The sequence below is a fragment of the Mixophyes fleayi genome, chromosome 4, assembly GCF_038048845.1.
Source record: "Mixophyes fleayi isolate aMixFle1 chromosome 4, aMixFle1.hap1, whole genome shotgun sequence".
In the NCBI taxonomy this organism is placed as follows: domain Eukaryota; kingdom Metazoa; phylum Chordata; class Amphibia; order Anura; family Limnodynastidae; genus Mixophyes; species Mixophyes fleayi.
Window position 1 is genome coordinate 285,005,793 of NC_134405.1, and position 17,179 is coordinate 285,022,971.

The 17,179-nt window shown below is 38.4% G+C and overlaps 1 protein-coding gene across 2 annotated transcripts in view; it reads right to left on the reverse strand.

Annotated features, from left to right (window-relative positions):
* Window positions 1-17,179, reverse strand: part of DOCK2 (dedicator of cytokinesis 2) — a 699,501-nt gene that overhangs the window by 77,903 nt on the left and 604,419 nt on the right. For both annotated transcript variants that reach the window (XM_075209814.1, XM_075209813.1), the window contains exons 42-43: window positions 3,897-3,978; window positions 430-514 (exon numbers count right to left, since the gene is read on the reverse strand). In XM_075209814.1, the coding sequence (XP_075065915.1) occupies window positions 430-514; window positions 3,897-3,978 (167 nt within the window). The remainder of the gene's footprint in view (window positions 1-429; window positions 515-3,896; window positions 3,979-17,179) is intronic.

Genomic DNA, 17,179 nt, shown 5'->3' on the forward strand with positions numbered 1-17,179 from the left:
CTTTATAATGGTGTGTAGAGCGCTCTATCACCATTTTCCTATGCAGTCCAGACTTTACTACGTTTCACTTTTCCCTAGGGTTATAGAAGATTTTAATTTTCATAAAACCAATTCAATAGGAAAACCATGTCTTTCTGATAAATATTACATACATTTTACTAAGAATTCTATTAATCTGGGCTTCTAGTATATAAATTTCGTACTGCTGACTTGAATTAAACTATATAGAAAAACAAGCAAGCATGTGTATTGCTTCAATGCAGTTAATAGACATTTACCTTGGCTGTAAATGTATAGTGTTATTTATTTTTGCAGTTTCTACATACTTCTTATCTTGGAATGTTCATCTCAGAATAAAATCAATAGTCATGGAATAATTACTTTTTGGTATAGTAAACACATACAATATCCCCAACTGAATACACTTACAGCGAACTCATTCTCAGGATCAATGGACCCCTTCCTTACAGGTCTTGAATAGTGAAATCTCTGCACATAATTTGACTTGTAAAAGCTGAAAGATATAAAGAACAATCAGACAAAATGAACAGCAGAACATAATCTTCATCTCCTGGGCAATATTATATTCTACATAAGTGTTTTAAGGTTGAGTCAGGTCCATAAATCCACATTTATACATACTCTACTTTACAAGCAAAGTGTATGCAAATTAATTGAAAGTGTCCACCTGGAAAGTAGATACAATAGATTAAGTCATAAGAATAATGCCTACACTTATCTTTCTTACTTCTTTTGCATTTTAGCCTATATCATTCCTTCCAGCTAGCTATAAAACACAAAATTATGATTTTACAGCCTTGCGTTCATCCAATTATATGTACAGCTAAAAAAAAATCAATTAGCATGTTCTTAAATCTATGCCCATCATTGTTTAAATGGCCTTCAGAATTGAAGTGTGTAATAATTTTGTCTTATGTTATAGTACTTTAGTACGTTAATTGGTATGTAAATATCCAGATACTTCTATATAATTTACATGAAGTCACCAATATTATAATAGCTTCCTTGGTTAGGAATGGATCCAAAAACGGTAAACAGACAAAGTAGGGATGCACCATCAGATATAATAAAACAGACGTGCTACTGATATGTTTCATTTAATTGAAATAGACGATAGGATGGCATTCATAAAATTACTCTTGAGAAACTCACAACTCTATTCATGTAAAATTCAGTTAAGTTTTCCTCAAACTGTGGCCAATTTATTGTTAAAGGAGCATATCATTTACAGTTAACTTCCAAGTGTTATAAATTTGGTACCTATTACATTGGTCAAACGGTGCTCAGAATGGTGTATAACATGTTGGTCACTAGGAAGTGCATTAGGGTCATTAGCTGTACAATTTGCTAATACATTAGTATGGTGAGAATGGTGCAACGTGGCTAATGATTAGCACTTCTGCCTTACAGCATTGGGGTCATGAGTTCAATTCCCAACCATGGCCTTATCTGTGAGGAGTTTGTATGTTCTCCCCGTGTTTGCGTGGGTTTCCTCCGGGTGCTCCGGTTTCCTCCCACACTCCAAAAACATACTCGTAGGTTAATTGGCTGCTAACAAATTGACCCTGGTCTGTGTGTGTGTGTGTGTTATGGAATTTAGACTGTAAGCCTCAATGGGGCAGGGACTGATGTGAGTGGGTTCTCTGTACAGCGCTGCGGAATTAGTGGCGCTATATAAATAAATGGTGATGATGATGGTGATGAATGTAAATAGAGGCGTGGCCATAAACCTTTTCCTACAGTATGCCATTTGTGTTTTTTCTAAAATTATCAAGCAGCCATCATAGCTTGATGTGAATTCTTATACAGGCAGGTGTATGTGAGTCTTCTGATGGGCTCTACAGATCAATTCACCGCAGTGCTTGCTTTACAGTGAGCAATATTCTTCAACAAAAACTAGCATGCTTGTAAGGAAAAATAACACGATGTTGTTCATTGTTTTTCCTAGCGAATAATAAATTATATATTTGTAATTGGAATTGAAGGTTATCTTGATATCTTCCACCACAGACCAAAAGGGAAATGCTTCAGGTCAAATTCTTTGGCATTTTGCTATTGCCTGTGTAATTTATCCTTTATACACAGACACACTAATTCTGACAATATAAGGAGACATTGAAGCAGTAACCCTTTCAGTTCACCTTTTTGGCCATATCACATATGAATGATAGCAAAATACCAGTTATGCTGTATCCTACTGAAGTTCTTAAAGACAAAATATGTATAACCATCAACAAAATTTCCAACTATACATTTTCATATGTCTTTAACACTGTATTCAGGACAAATTCCACTTGTGGGTAATTATAAGCAGCACATGGGGAATACACTTTCCTCTGCACTGCCCACCACCCAGAGAGATTGTTCTGCAGATAAGGAATTGGATGTGATAAAACAAATCACCGTCCCTCTCAACATATACGCTACTGGCCATGTTATGCCTGCTTGATCATTTCACTGGTATAAATCAACTATTCAGAAGTAACAACCTCTATTTTAGCTATAGTTTACATTTAAAGAATGGGATTAATGTAAATTTTCACTAGGTGGTAAAAACACATACTGTTTTATGTGCTCGCAAAATAATGAATATCTGCACATATAAAATCATGCTTTTCCCAACCATCAGAAAGATTGTCAAAACACATGTAGAGAAATATTAAAGTAAAAATATTTCAGACGTGAACAGTCATCATTTGTAGGTTCTATATCTCAGGTGACTCATCAGTCTTCAGTACAGTATTGTCTGGTAAAGAAAGCATTGATCTCTCCGTCTTTTTATGACATTCACACTAATCCGAACATCATATAAAGAGAAACGTGGATATTACACCTAGAAATATTAGTGATACTAACAATAATGTTATCTACTTTCTATTTATACGCTTGAAGTGCTCTTATGTATTGTTGGATTATCTTCCATAGTAGCCACATGCATCTTTTTATGCCCAATTGTCCTGGCTTGAAAATTAACAACATTGTTATATGGCATTTGTTCACTATTAATGCTGTAAGAACAATACCTTGCTGCTTAGTCTTAAATCAAGCGGTGTAACTGGATTGATTGGATGACAAGATTTTATGTTTTATGTTCATCATCATCATTTATTTATATAGCGCAACTAATTTTGCAGCGCTGTACAGAGAACGCACTCACATCAGTCCCTGCTCAAATAGAGCTTAGAGTCTAAATTCCCTAACATACACACAGACAGTCAAGTGTCAATTTGATAGCAGCCAATTAACCTACTAGTATGTTTTTAGATTGTGGGAGGAAACTGGAGGGCCTGGAGAAAATCCACTCAAACACAGGGAGAACATACAAACTCCAAACAGATAAGGCCATGGTTGGGAATCGAACTAATGATCCCAGTGCTGTGAGGCAGAAGTGCTAACCACTGAGCCACCATTCTGCCCCTATATTGGAAATGTTATGTTTTTGCTCTAACTGGCAAAATGCATTTTAAGTTTTAGCAAGATGGCATGACCCTAAAGACATCAGATAAGTATAGGATAACAGAAATTTTGCTATCATTAATATGTGCTTAGGCCAAACATAGTACATTTTTCAATTTTTTTTATTCAAATATTTACTAACATTTTCTTTTCAGACCAAGTTTGGTTATATTTTCTTGTTTTAAAATTTAACATCTTCAAAACAATTTAAGCAATCAACTGAAACTAAAGGTTGAAAGAATTAGTAATGAACATCTTTCTGCCAAGACATATTTGTATAAAGCTAAGCAAAGCATGCTAGTGGTTTACAAAATTCAGGAAGTGTGTGCTTAAAAATGTAATGTCATGTCTCCTACTATTTCAATGGATACTACTTAATATCATACAAGTTCAAAGCAAGATTAGAAAACAATACTTACTTTATAATCTGATCAGGAACCGGCTTATTATTCAATCGGGGTTGTGCCTCCAGCACAGGCTGCACCGTGAAACACTGAATATCTGTAAAGCAACAAGTTAAGGGCCAAAGACACGTGATTCCAGATTCTTATAACATTGATAAAACAATGGTCATTCTCACACAATTAAGTAAAGCATACAAATTACAGCATCATAAAAACAATTGTAATGAGTAAAACTTGTGTCGGTGAGTTCTTACAATATTGTATAAAGAATAATAGTTAGACAAAGCTTTTATACATGAATGTCATATTTTAAAGTGGATCAACTTTCTAGCTATAGAGCCCAAGATCTATGTGGAGTGTAATTTGAATGTGAAACCTGAGCCTAAATATTAGACTTTTCAGCTTCAATTTCCTCCACACTTATATACTTTGGTCAAACTTAACACTGGATGGCATAAGAAAGGGTCTTATTTAGTGAGCTGTGGATGGACTTGCATGGTAAGTACTTATGTGGACCCTTCACCCGGCCGGGTACCTCAGTGTACAAGAAGAGGACTGGAGTGGTAAACCTCACTTCTATCTTAATTTTTCAAAAGCAATGCCTGCTTCATGTTCTCTATAGGGGTTGCAGATCTTGGCAAGATCTACCAATGACTCAGAAAATCGCCTACCTGACCCTATAAATGTCTGGTGATAACTCACACACACCAGGAAAGGTGGAAAAGCCAGTTGGTACATATATCATATGGCCCTGCAACATAAAGGCATGTAACCTGATAAATAAATGATGAAGGATAAAATATTTTCTCTCTAATAAGGTTGAAATGGTTAAGAATAATGTAACCATGGAATGTAAAAAACATGCAGTGACAATTTTACAATATTAATGTGAATGATGAACTATACAAGGCTTTGAAAAATGAGGACATGATATCGAAGTATCAAACAGTGATAGTAAAACACTGTGCTAGTTATTCTAGGTCTATAGAATGTGGCTTTGTAGCACTCCCATGTGAAGCATCACACTTCTTTGTTGGGTTTTAGAGTGGGCAGCACTCCCAATCAAACCTGCAGGCACATACCCTGATCTAACTAGTGTCTTAGACAGAAGACATGAATGAAATGGGAACACGAAATATGTGAGGTGGCAGCATATTTATCTAGTGTGTGAGAGGGGCCAGCATATGAATGTAGTGTGTGAGGGGCCAGCATATTAATCTAGTGTGTGTGAGGGGCCAGCATATTAATCTAGTGTGTGAGAGGGGCCAGCATATTAATCTAGTATATGAGAGGGACCAGCATATTAATCTAGTGTGTGTGAGGTGGCAGCATATTGATCTAGTGTATGTGAGGGGCCAGCATATTAATCTAGTGTGTGTGAGGGGCCAGCATATTAATCTAGTGTGTGTGAGGTGGCAGCATATTAATCTAGCATATGAGAGGGGCCAGCATATTAATCTAGTGTGTGAGAGGGACCAGCATATTAATCTAGTGTGTGTGAGGGGCCAGCATATTAATCTAGTGTGTGTGAGGTGGCAGCATATTAATCTAGTGTATGTGAGGGGCCAGCATATTAATCTAGTGTGTGTGTGAGGGGCCAGCATATGAATGTAGTGTGTGTGAGGGGCCAGTAAATGAATGTAGTGTGTGTGAGGGGCCAGTATATGAATGTAGTGTGTGTGAGGGGGCCAGTATATGAATGTAGTGTGTGTGAGGGGGGCAGTAAATGAATGTAGTGTGTGTGAGAGGGAGGGGAGTCTTAATATAATGTGGGAGGTAGGCTATTCATTTAATTGTGGAGTGCAGGTGGGGGGGTAATTATTGGATGCTATTTTATTTGTGGGGTGATGGTGGGGCAATTTAGTTTAATAGTGGGGCCCATGAATTTATGATGGGGTAATTGGACCTTTAATTTATTACTGGGGTGGTTTAAGAGCTATTTATTGATTGTGGGCTGTTTGGGGAAAATGAGGTCTATTTAATTAATGTGATTATGTATTATTTAATACCTGTGATTGTTGTGGGAAATGGTTATATTTGTTAAATGTAAATGCTATTTAAATTATTGCTGGGGTTGTTTGGAGGGAGGGAAAATTTCATGTACCCATTTTTTTCCAAATAGGGCCACCAACATTCCAGGATCCAGACAAGCAGCAACTGATCTAAAAACACAAGCAGCCACAGGTGGTGAAAGTGACAAGAACAGGTAAGAGAGAGCAGGACAGTATTCCAACTGTCCTGAATCTGTTGGAGCAGTCCCGAATCTGGGTGACTGTCTCACTTGGTCAGTATTTGGTCTGACTACAAGGACAGTTGGGAGGTATATCCTGCTTCACACTGTACTACTCATAAAGGCAGAACTGCGTACAACTAACTGTTGTGCACACATTATTGCCTGTGTATTTGTCTAAAAGGATAACCGTGTTACATCATAGGGCCCCCCTGTCTAAAGTACACTCTGGCCCCCCAGCTCTGGGCTAGGGTGTCAGATTGACACCTAGTGCTCTGCTCCTCCTCCCAGTAGCACCCCTCTTATTATTTATTTTAGGTTAAACCTAAAACAAATAAAAACAATCTAAATAATAATAGCAGTTTAGTAAATATACCCCCAGGTTTTTGGGTTTTTTTTCAAATCTTTTTATTGAATATTTTTCTCAAATACAGCAAATCAAGAAATAAAAAAAAAATGACATTTCCGTTACATTGTCTAATGTTGTCGAAAATATATAAGATCTTCATGACATTTTGGTATTACATAACATCAACTAGTAATATTATCTGAAGAGTTGTAATATAAAATAATTATGAAAACATTTTGGATAATCTTGAATATTTGCATATATGGATGTAACTGAACAATACAAGACACTGTTAGAAAATAGAAGCAATTGAAATGAAATAAAATAAAATAAAGTAAATTGAAATAAAATAAAATAAAATGGAGGGGGGGGAAAGGGGGCGGGACAGTTGTTCTCTTAGTTAGTTAAAAGGAAAAGGGAATCAGTCAGACCTTTCTTCAGTTAAAGAGTTTTATTTATTTATTTATTTATTTATTTATTTTTTACGACTTCAGGATTTTTAGGAGACTTTAGTTATCATTCTAAGTATTTAGTCATTCTTTCCCTAACTTAATTGCCTCAGCAGATACCAGGTAGTGTATTCAAACAGTTTAAAGATGTTCTGCTTGACTGGTAGTTCCAGTGATTCGATATATAAGCCCCATTTTATCTGAAACCTCAGGCCACCTTTTTCTATATCTGGGAGAGTGGCTCTCCTGTCTAAATATCTAGAATCTCCAACTTGAGCATTCCCAGAGTCGGGGGAATCGGAGATACCCAATGTCTTAGGATTAGGGATGTGCACCGGCGACTTTTGAGGTCTCGTGTTTTGTGTTTTGGATCCGGATTTTCGCGATGTTTTGGGTTCGGATTTGTTTCGCAAAACACCTGCCGAAAGGTTTTGGTTCGGATTTAAGGTTTTGGATTCGGATTTTTTTTGAAAAAAAACTAAAAAGTGTAAAAATCAAGTTTTTGGGCTTATTTTCACCCCTACGCTATTATTAACCTCAATAACATTCAATAACAATCATTTCCACTAATTTAAAGGCTATTCAGAACACCTAACACCTCACAATATTTTTTTTTTTTAGTACAAAACGTTGCAACGAGGTATCTTTCTGGACTGCGTAGAGGAGTGTTCCCCACAATATAATTAAAAACCCATCAACTGTTCTGAATTACACCCAAAAATAGTATCTGGACTGCGTAGAGGACTGGCCACTGGCCACCACAATATAATATATAGAAAACCTTCAACAGGTCTGCATTACACCCAAAAATAGTATCTGGACTGCGTAGAGTAGTGGGCACTGGGCACCACAATAAAAAATATATAGAAAACCTTCAACAGGTCTGAATTACACCCAAAAATAGTATCTGGACTGCGTAGACTAGTGGGCACTGGGCACCACAATAAAATATATAGAAAACCTTCAACAGGTCTGCATTACACCCAAAAATAGTATCTGGACTGCGTAGAGTAGTAGGCACTGGGCACCAAAATAAAATATATAGAAAACCTTCAACAGGTCTGCATTACACCCAAAAATAGTATCTGGACTGCGTAGAGTAGTGGGCACTGGGCACCACAATAAAATATATAGAAAACCTTCAACAGGTCTGCATTACACCCAAAAATAGTATCTGGACTGCGTAGAGTAGTGGGCACTGGGCACCACAATAAAATATATAGAAAACCTTCAACAGGTCTGCATTACACCCAAAAATAGTATCTGGACTGCGTAGAGTAGTGGGCACTGGCCACCACAATAAAATATATAAAAAACCTTCAACTACACTGCACATACTTCTGCTCCTCCATCCTCTCCATCATATACATGTTGGAGTTTCAGCGTGTGAAAACCTCTTGTTTTTGATAATGTCAGTGCATTTTGAATATTTTTCAATTTGCCCCCCAACACTGAATGTACTTTATCTATGATACGCATCTATCTTTCTTGACTGCGTAGTGTGGTGGCCTCGGTACACAATTTGGTACCGAGGCCACAATATAATTAAAAAACCCTCCACGGGTCAGAATTCCACCAAAAAAGTGTATGGACTGCGTAATGTGGTGTGCCCGGAACACAATTTTTTACAGCGACCAACAATAAAATTAAAAAATTGGGCATCAACTGTCACCGTTGTTTAATATCTGATACACCTAAATATGGACTGCACAGTGGAGTGGCCCCGGTAGTAAATTTGGTGCCGGGGCCACAATACCTCCTCCAACTTCCAAGTGTAGTGTTTATAAAGACAGACAGCGTCGAAGTGTTATTTGTTGACTTTCTTAACCCTAAAATTGTCCCTGTTGCAAATATTCGTGCAATGGAGAGTTACTTTTTCATTGAAAGACTCAAGCTTTCAAGTGTAGTGTTAAAATATAAACAACAATACAGTAGTTTTAGAGCACGTCAATACCTCTTGTTTTAAATTATGACAGGGCATTTTACTTTTGGTTTAATTTCTTGAATTTGTTTAAATTTGGTTTTACTTTTTGAACATGGCAAACGACTGTTGATTGGTCATATAATGCAAAAAAAAAAGTTCCAAGATGGAATTGTCCTTGGGCCCTCACACCCACCCTTATGTTGTTGAAATAGGACATGCACACTTTAACAAACCAATCATTTCAGCGACAGGGCCTACCAAACAACTTTGGCTGAAATGATTGGTTTGTTTGGGCCCCCACACCAAAAAAGCTATTCATCTCTCCCTGTACAGACTAAACAGGCTCTACTGAGGCAAGATGTCGTCCTCATCCTCAACCTCTGATTCCTCTCCCCCTACAGTGTGTACTTCCTCCTCATCACACATTATCAATTCGTCCCCGCTGGACTCCACAACCACAGGTCCCTCTGTACAATCTGGAGGGCAGTGCTGTACTTCATTGAGGAATTGATTATTCATTGTTATAAACATAATTTTTTCAACGTTATGAGGAAGCAACCTCCTTCGCCGCTCACTGACCAGGTTCCCTGCTGCACTAAAAACTCTTTCCGAGTACACACTGGAGGGGGGACCGTATTGAGGAGGACTCAGTCTGGCTACTGACTTGGGCTGCAGGACTGAATCTGATGGAGATCGTGGAGGAAGTTGACGAGGAGGGTGTTGCTGGTGTGTATCCAACTGGACCACGGGATTTAGGTGTCCCTGTACCGATGAGGGTCCTAGCCCCAGTTCCTGAACTAACCACTGAACTACATAAGCTACATATGGCCATACATTGGTTGTCTGGATTTGGATAAAAATAACTCCAGACCGAAGAGGTGCATTTTTTGGTCTTCTGACCAGGCATGACGATGGGCTTTTTCATCCATGGACATCAGCTGTTTCCCCCCCTGGTGCCTCATTTACAATAACCACATCAGCATCCTCATCATCAAGTTCCTCCACAGCGCCAGCTACATCATCAATAGGCTCCTCCCAAGCCACCTCTTCCCGTACAGTGATGGGAAGGTCAGGCTTGACAACCACCAACACCCTTGGACTCGCCTTGGGGATTTGTGATAATTTCTCGTTAGAAGGCAGAGTTGTTTGCTGTTTTGTTGCTGACAGCATAACTCTCTTCAATTTTTTGTAGGGGGGGGAGGAGGAGGAGGGCTAAGATCCGTGGGTGAAGCTGAACCACTAATCATGAACACGGGCCAGGGCCTAAGCCGTTCCTTGCCACTCTGTGTCGTAAATGGCATATTGGCAACTTTACGTTTCTCCGCAGATGATATTTAGTTTCTCTTTTTGCTACTTTTTCTTAACTTGGGCTTTTTGGATTTTACATGCCCTGTACTACGAGATTGGGCATCGGGCTTGGAAGACGACGTTGATGGCATTTCATCGTCTATGTCATGACTAGTGGCAGCAGCTTCAGCATTAGGAGGAAGTGGGTCTTGATCTTTCCCTACTTTATCCTCCAAATTTTTGGTCTCCATTATATGTAGCACAAGATACTGCAGAATGTGTGAACTTGGTAATATTGCAGTACCAATGGACTTATACTGCTGGATTGGTTTTGCAAATTTGGTTATAATTATTTTTTTTATTTTAATTTTTTTAATAACTTTTTTTTTATTTTTTAAAAACTTGAGAATAATGGGGAAATAACTATGCCCTTAGAAGCACAGAGCACAAGACACAGCACCACTGGACTGAACAGGACACAGCACAGGACCCAGTAGCACTACGGAACTCAGCAGGACAGAGCACAGGACACAGCACCACTGGACTGATACTGCAGAATGTGTGAACTTTGTAATATTGCAGTACCACTGGACTTTTACTGCTGAATGTGTGAACTTGGTAATATTGCAGTACCAATGGGCTTATACTGCAGGATTGGTTGTGCAAATTTTGTTGTAATTAAAAAAAAATTAAATTAGTTTTTTGTATTTTTTAAAATAACTTTTTTTAATTTTTTTAAACACTTGGGAATATTGGGGAAATAACTATGCCCTTAGAAGCACAGAGCACAGGACACAGCACCACTGGACTGAACAGGACACAGCACAGGACCCAGCAGCACCACTGACCTCAGAAGGACAGAACACAGGACACAGCACCACTGGACTGAGCACAGCACAGCACAGCACAGCACAGAACTGAACAGAACTGAACAGCACGAGATATAGCAGGACAGAGGACCACCTAACACACCCTCCCTCTACCCTGATCAATGCCCGAGTGAAGATGGCGGCGACTAGCGGGGAATTTATGGGATCCGAGTATCGCGAGATCCGACAACGGGATTATGAGTCAGAGCCTCATTTTCAGATTTGAATTTGGCGCCAATACCCGGATCTGTCTCGGATCCGACTCGGATCGGCAACGTTCGGGTGGGCTCGGATTTCAGAAATCCGAGTGCGCTCATCTCTACTTAGGATCAGTTTTTTAGCCACTGTTACAATTACCGTCAGGGCTGCCAAAGAGTCAGCGGATGGTATAAGATCTTTCCAAATAGTGAAATCGGCTAACAAGAGAGGTTCAGCAGCCATTGTGACCTGTGACTTAAAAATGTGGTTAATTTAGTTTACCAGTTTATACCAAAACCTCTTGACCTTCCTGCAGCTCCAAAAGTTATGCAGCCAGTCTGCCCTTTGAGATTTGCATTTCGGGCAGAAGCCAGATTCCCCTTCAACCATAAAGCGGCGACTTGCTTGTGGGATATATGCTCTGTGAACTACTTTTAAATGTACTTCTTGAAGGCTAGTAGTGGACAGAGATTTCCAAATATGTTCAAAGTGACAAGTTAAAGTGACCGGATCACTTATGCTGGGAATATCCCTTTGCCAAGCATCCACCGTTCGTCTCCAGGGGGTTGTGAGCTGCGTAGATATTAGATCTGCATAAATGTATCTAATTTTGAACTTAACATTTTTTAGGAAGGTAAGCAGACTTTCCAATCCATCTGAGCTCCCTGTAGGCTTTGACTGAACTATTATTGAGTTTGCATAATGCCTGAGCTGCAGATACATAAAGAATTGAGAGTTTGGGATTCTTAACTTTTCCTTTAATTGACTGAATGAATAAATATTTCCACCTGGATCAAATATGTCTTTGATCGCCATTATCCCACTATCTCGCCATGTCAGAAAGTTAATGTTTTCCAAGCTAGGTTGGAAGGCTGTGTTGCCCCAGGTTGGGAGGAATTTTGTAGTCCTAAAATCTCTATTATATTTTTTATTGATATGGATCTATGCCTTATATGTATCTTTGAATAGGATACTCTTAGCAAGTTGTGGTGGTATCTCCGATTTAGGCAGATGCAATAATGCAGCCGGGGAATGTGGGTAAAATATAGCATTTTCCAGGTTTTTATCAGCGTAACAGCTACGCTGAAAAAGCCAATCAACTATATATCGAAACAAGGCTGCACGAGTAAATGAATTTATATCTGGTAGGTTAATTCCTCCCTGTACTTTTCCTAGAATCAGTTTACTTCTTGCTATACGCGGTTTCTTTGAGTGCCAGATGAACTTGGAAAATAACTTTGCACACGTATGCGTGTCTGACTTATTTAAACCTATTGGGAGCATTTGTATTGGGTATGATAATTTTGGGAAGACAACACTTTTAATAACTGCGTTAAAGCCCAACAGGGAAAGTGGGAGATCGTGCCACTTTGTTAAAAGCGCTATAATTTTTTTGATTATCGGCGGATAGTTAACCTCATACAATTTATGAAGCTTAGTGGGAATATAAATTCCTAAGAATTTAATTTTAGTGTGGTTCAGCTTGAACTGAGAGGCTAGAACCGAATTATTTATTATTGATTGTACACCCGATATTGGAAGTATTTCGGATTTATCAAAATTTATTTTATACCCAGTGACCCCCAGGTTTTTAAAGCAAAAGGGCTTTTTACATTTTGATTAATCAGCCCCAATGTTCAGTACTGTAATAGAACATTATTATATAATCTATTGCTATATGATTTATACCCCCATTATAATCAGCCAGGTATGTGTAAAAATAAATGAAAAAAATAAGTCCTGTAGGGAGAAAGAGCATATAAAATAAAATGCAATATAAAGTGATGTTTGTTTTTTGCTGCATTATTTCTTTTCATTATTTAAGATTTATCAGTTATAATAATAAAGTATCGCTGGCTTAAGCAACACTACAATAGACTTTTTAATATTGATAAATATTGTACCGAAAACCCACTTTAAGGGTGAGCCGCTACTTATGGGCCAGTGCAATATGCTTCTCCCCGGGTTAAAGACTGCCAGCCAGTCCCTAGTTGTAGGCCCAGTAATAATACACAGGAGGATGAAGACAATTATATGAGTAGTAGTTATAGGATATGTAATGTTCGGAGGAAATACAATAATGAGGGTAATGAACTTTTGAACAAAATTAAGCACAGATAAGCGTAATAGATGAGGCAAGTAGTCCCTGAAGCTTAAGGCAGTTCAAGGCTACACCTCTAGCTTAGACAGGCTGCAGTACTGGTGAGTAGCCCCGTACAAAAGCAGCACAGTGGCGAAGTGGTTAGCACTTCTGCCTCTCAGCACTGGGGTCATGAGTTCAATTCCTGACCATGGCCTTATCTATGTGGAGTTTGCATGTTCTCTCCCTGTTTGCGTGAGTTTCCTCCTGGGTGCTCCGGTTTCTCCCACATTTCAAAAACATAGTAGTAGGTTAATTGGCTGCTATCAAAATTGACTCTAGTCTCTCTCTGTCTGTCTGTCTGTCTGTGTGTGTATGTTAGGGAATTTAGACTGTAAGCTCCAATGGGGCAGGGACTGATGTGAATGAGTTCTCTGTACATCGCTGCGGAATTTGTGGCGCTATATAAATAAATGGTGATGATGGTGATGATGATAATGCAGTGCTGTATGTAGCAGGTTACTAACACTTGCTATCATCATCATCATCAACATTTATTTATTTATTTTTATATAGCACCAACAAATTCCATAGCGCTTTTCAATTGGGAACAAACATTAATAAGACAATACTGGGTAATACATACAGAGAGGTAAGATAACCCTGCTTGCAAGCTAACAATCTATAGGACAATGGGAGTTTGAAACACAAGGGCATGTGCTACATCATTTTGCACAATGGACCAGCTAGAATGCAAAGGTAAAAGTATTGAGTGGGCTGTGTGGGTAGCAATGTTTGTCAGAGGGTTGTTGTCTTGTGTTAGCTGTGTAGAGGGTGGTAATAAGGTAACCTAGGGAGATTAAGATGCTGGTTGAGGAATATCATAAGCTTGTCTGAAGAGATGGCTTTTCAGAGAACGCTTGAAGGTTTGAAGACTAGAGGAAAGTCTTACTGTGAGAGGGAGGGAATTCCACAAAGTGGGTGCTGCCCGAAAATAGTCCTGTAACCGAGAATGGGAGGATGTGATGAGAGTGGAGGAGAGACGTAGATCTTGTGCAGAACGGAGGTGTAAGTGAGGAGATGTATGTCGGTGCAATTTTGTTGATGGCCTTGTATGTTAGTAGAATAATTTTATATTGGATTTGTTGAAATACAGGCAACCAATGTAGAGACTAACAGAGTGGCTCAGCAGACGAAGAACGGTTTGCAAGGAAAATCAATCTAGCAGCTTCATGCAAAATAGATTGTAGGGGTTCAAGTCTGACTTTGGGGCTGGCTGTCAAATTTTAGCCCGGGGAAGGGGTGGGCAGACTCGGATCAGAATATTTAGAATTCTCCCCTTAGCCGCAGTCCAGTCAACCCCTGCTTACTATGGACACTGACTAGTTCTCAAAACCTGGAAAGCTCTTGGAACATGGATCAAAGTCATGGATGGATGTTCAGAGATTCTCCTCTATAGACTGTAATCTAGTAGTAGAAGCAGCAGCAGGCACCTTGAAAAACAATTCCAGAATCCCTCTGGAAATCGGACTGCTGCTGGACCTTTATTCCCTCTAGACTGGACCTGGACTGCCAGGTCCAATAAAACACATAAAGCACATAAACAATAGTTCTCTGCAGATGTGATTGATAGGAATGGATGCATACATTTTTTTATGCTGGCTATTCAATAAGTGTGAATTTACTTATATTACTAAAGAAGTTTCTCCATTCAGAGGAAAGACTATTTTTAAAAATATATATATATTTAATTTATTTGTCGTATAAATCAATGTGACATAAGCACTTTTTAGAATACACTTACAGTATTTTTTCAATATCTGGAAACATACCTAGCAAGGATTTTACTTTAAGCTAATATAATTATTGCAAAAGAAGCTACATACCAGTGTTGAAATGTGTTTGGATCCACAGCACAGCTTGATAACCTCTTCATGTAACCTTTTTATTTATACAGTTTTGCACACTTATTTACTTTTATGATTTTACACATACCTTTAATTTATTTTCTGCTACTTGAACCACTGCACAAAATGATTATATATATATATATATATATATATATATATATATATATATATACACATACATAAACATACATACACACATACAATTGTTTACATTCATTTATTTTGTCTTCATTATGCATTTATTATCCTATCTTTTCATAAATTCTACTCATCACTACTCAAAAACACAGTTTCTCAACATTTACATCAAGTAATGTTTTCTCCACGCATATCTTCATCCTAAATTTTCTTTATTCCACCCAGTCCTTACAATTTGTTAAATATCTCTACATATAATTATACTTATGTTCACCATTCTGCTTACAAACACCTATGCAAACATTTCCAGCCATCGACACCTATATCTTCAACTATTCAACTATAATCCCTATATATTGCAACACCTTGTTTTTAATTCTATCTTCCCCTCCCCTTCTGCCACTCTAACCTCCATTCTTCTGCCAACCCTTAGGCCTCCATATCTACTTCCACAATTTTCATCCATCCACAACCCCTGCTGTTCTGTTACTTTATTACACCCTCTATCTCCCGTTTCTCTCTGAATAACTTTAGTCACAACCTCTACCCCTCCCCCATCTTCGCACTTGCTCGCCTTCTGCAATTAACTTTCATCATCATCAGCAGCAGCAGCTATACCTTTCCCTTCTCCCCTCTCGCCACCTGAGCTGCACCTTTCATTCTACCAGTTACTACCGTTAAACATAATTACACACCTGAACAATATAGCTATATTGAGATAAGCTCACCTGCCAACGTAATAATGTATATGCTGACATATAGTGATTTATATATTGTTTACTTTACAGCGCTGGACTATATATTACTTTGTTCTTATATACACAAGGGTCTTAATTGTCCTTGCTGCACTTTATGTACTTGTACACATATCATTAATTTAAACAAGCACACCTCGTTTTTACTCATTTCTAGATTTTTGGGGAGTCAAGCCACTCCCCTCTGTTTCTGTAAGCTTTGAAAATAGAGGCCCAGGGAAGGGTTTAAATGTGACACCCTGAATATACATATGTTTCATATGCTAGGGACTCATCTACAGGAGATGCCTTGACATTGGCAGGCGAGCTTGTCCCAATGTAATAACAAAAGTTATCATAATAAAGTAGTACAGACAACTCTCTAAAAACAGAACTTAAATTACTATAAATAGATAAGAGATATTTTTAATGACTAAAAAAAATCAATTTAACAGCAATCAATACAACATAAATATTACTCAAAATCTATATAATATAAACAAAAGCCAGACTCTGTATGTGGTGCACTTTTGTTCAAAAGGGTAGCCTCTCTTGGCTACTATGTGTAGTTTGACAATATTTTCACCTGGCCAGAGATTACACGTACAATTTGTGTTTTTGGTAAGTATTAGGAATTCACAGGGACATGCAGTGGTATTGTAGTGAAACCAATATGGAGTTTATTGCAATACACTGCATATAATGATATTCTGAGCACACTGGATATTGCAGCAATCAAAAGAAGACAGGTGAAAACACAAACTCTGAGGCAGGGATGAGTCACAGCCAGAAGACAATGCAGGACTATAACATTCTCTATGTGGCAATGCAGGATTATAACAGTTTTTGTGGTAATGCAGAAATATACATAGCCTTTACGGTGAATGTCCAGCTGAGCAAGCAATGATAGTTACTGCAATCTGTGCCTGAAGATACTGTGTAGTACTATATAAATAGCATGCAGGTGCAAAGCCAGGTATCAGGAACCAACAGAAAATTAGTTGCAAAGCACCAACAACTATTTGAAGCAAGGTCAGAAGCACAAAGGAAACAGATACAGGAACCAGGAAGCTAGCATGTACTGCTATCACTGGCAATGAGTGTGGGACAAGTGAGAGCTTACAAAGTGC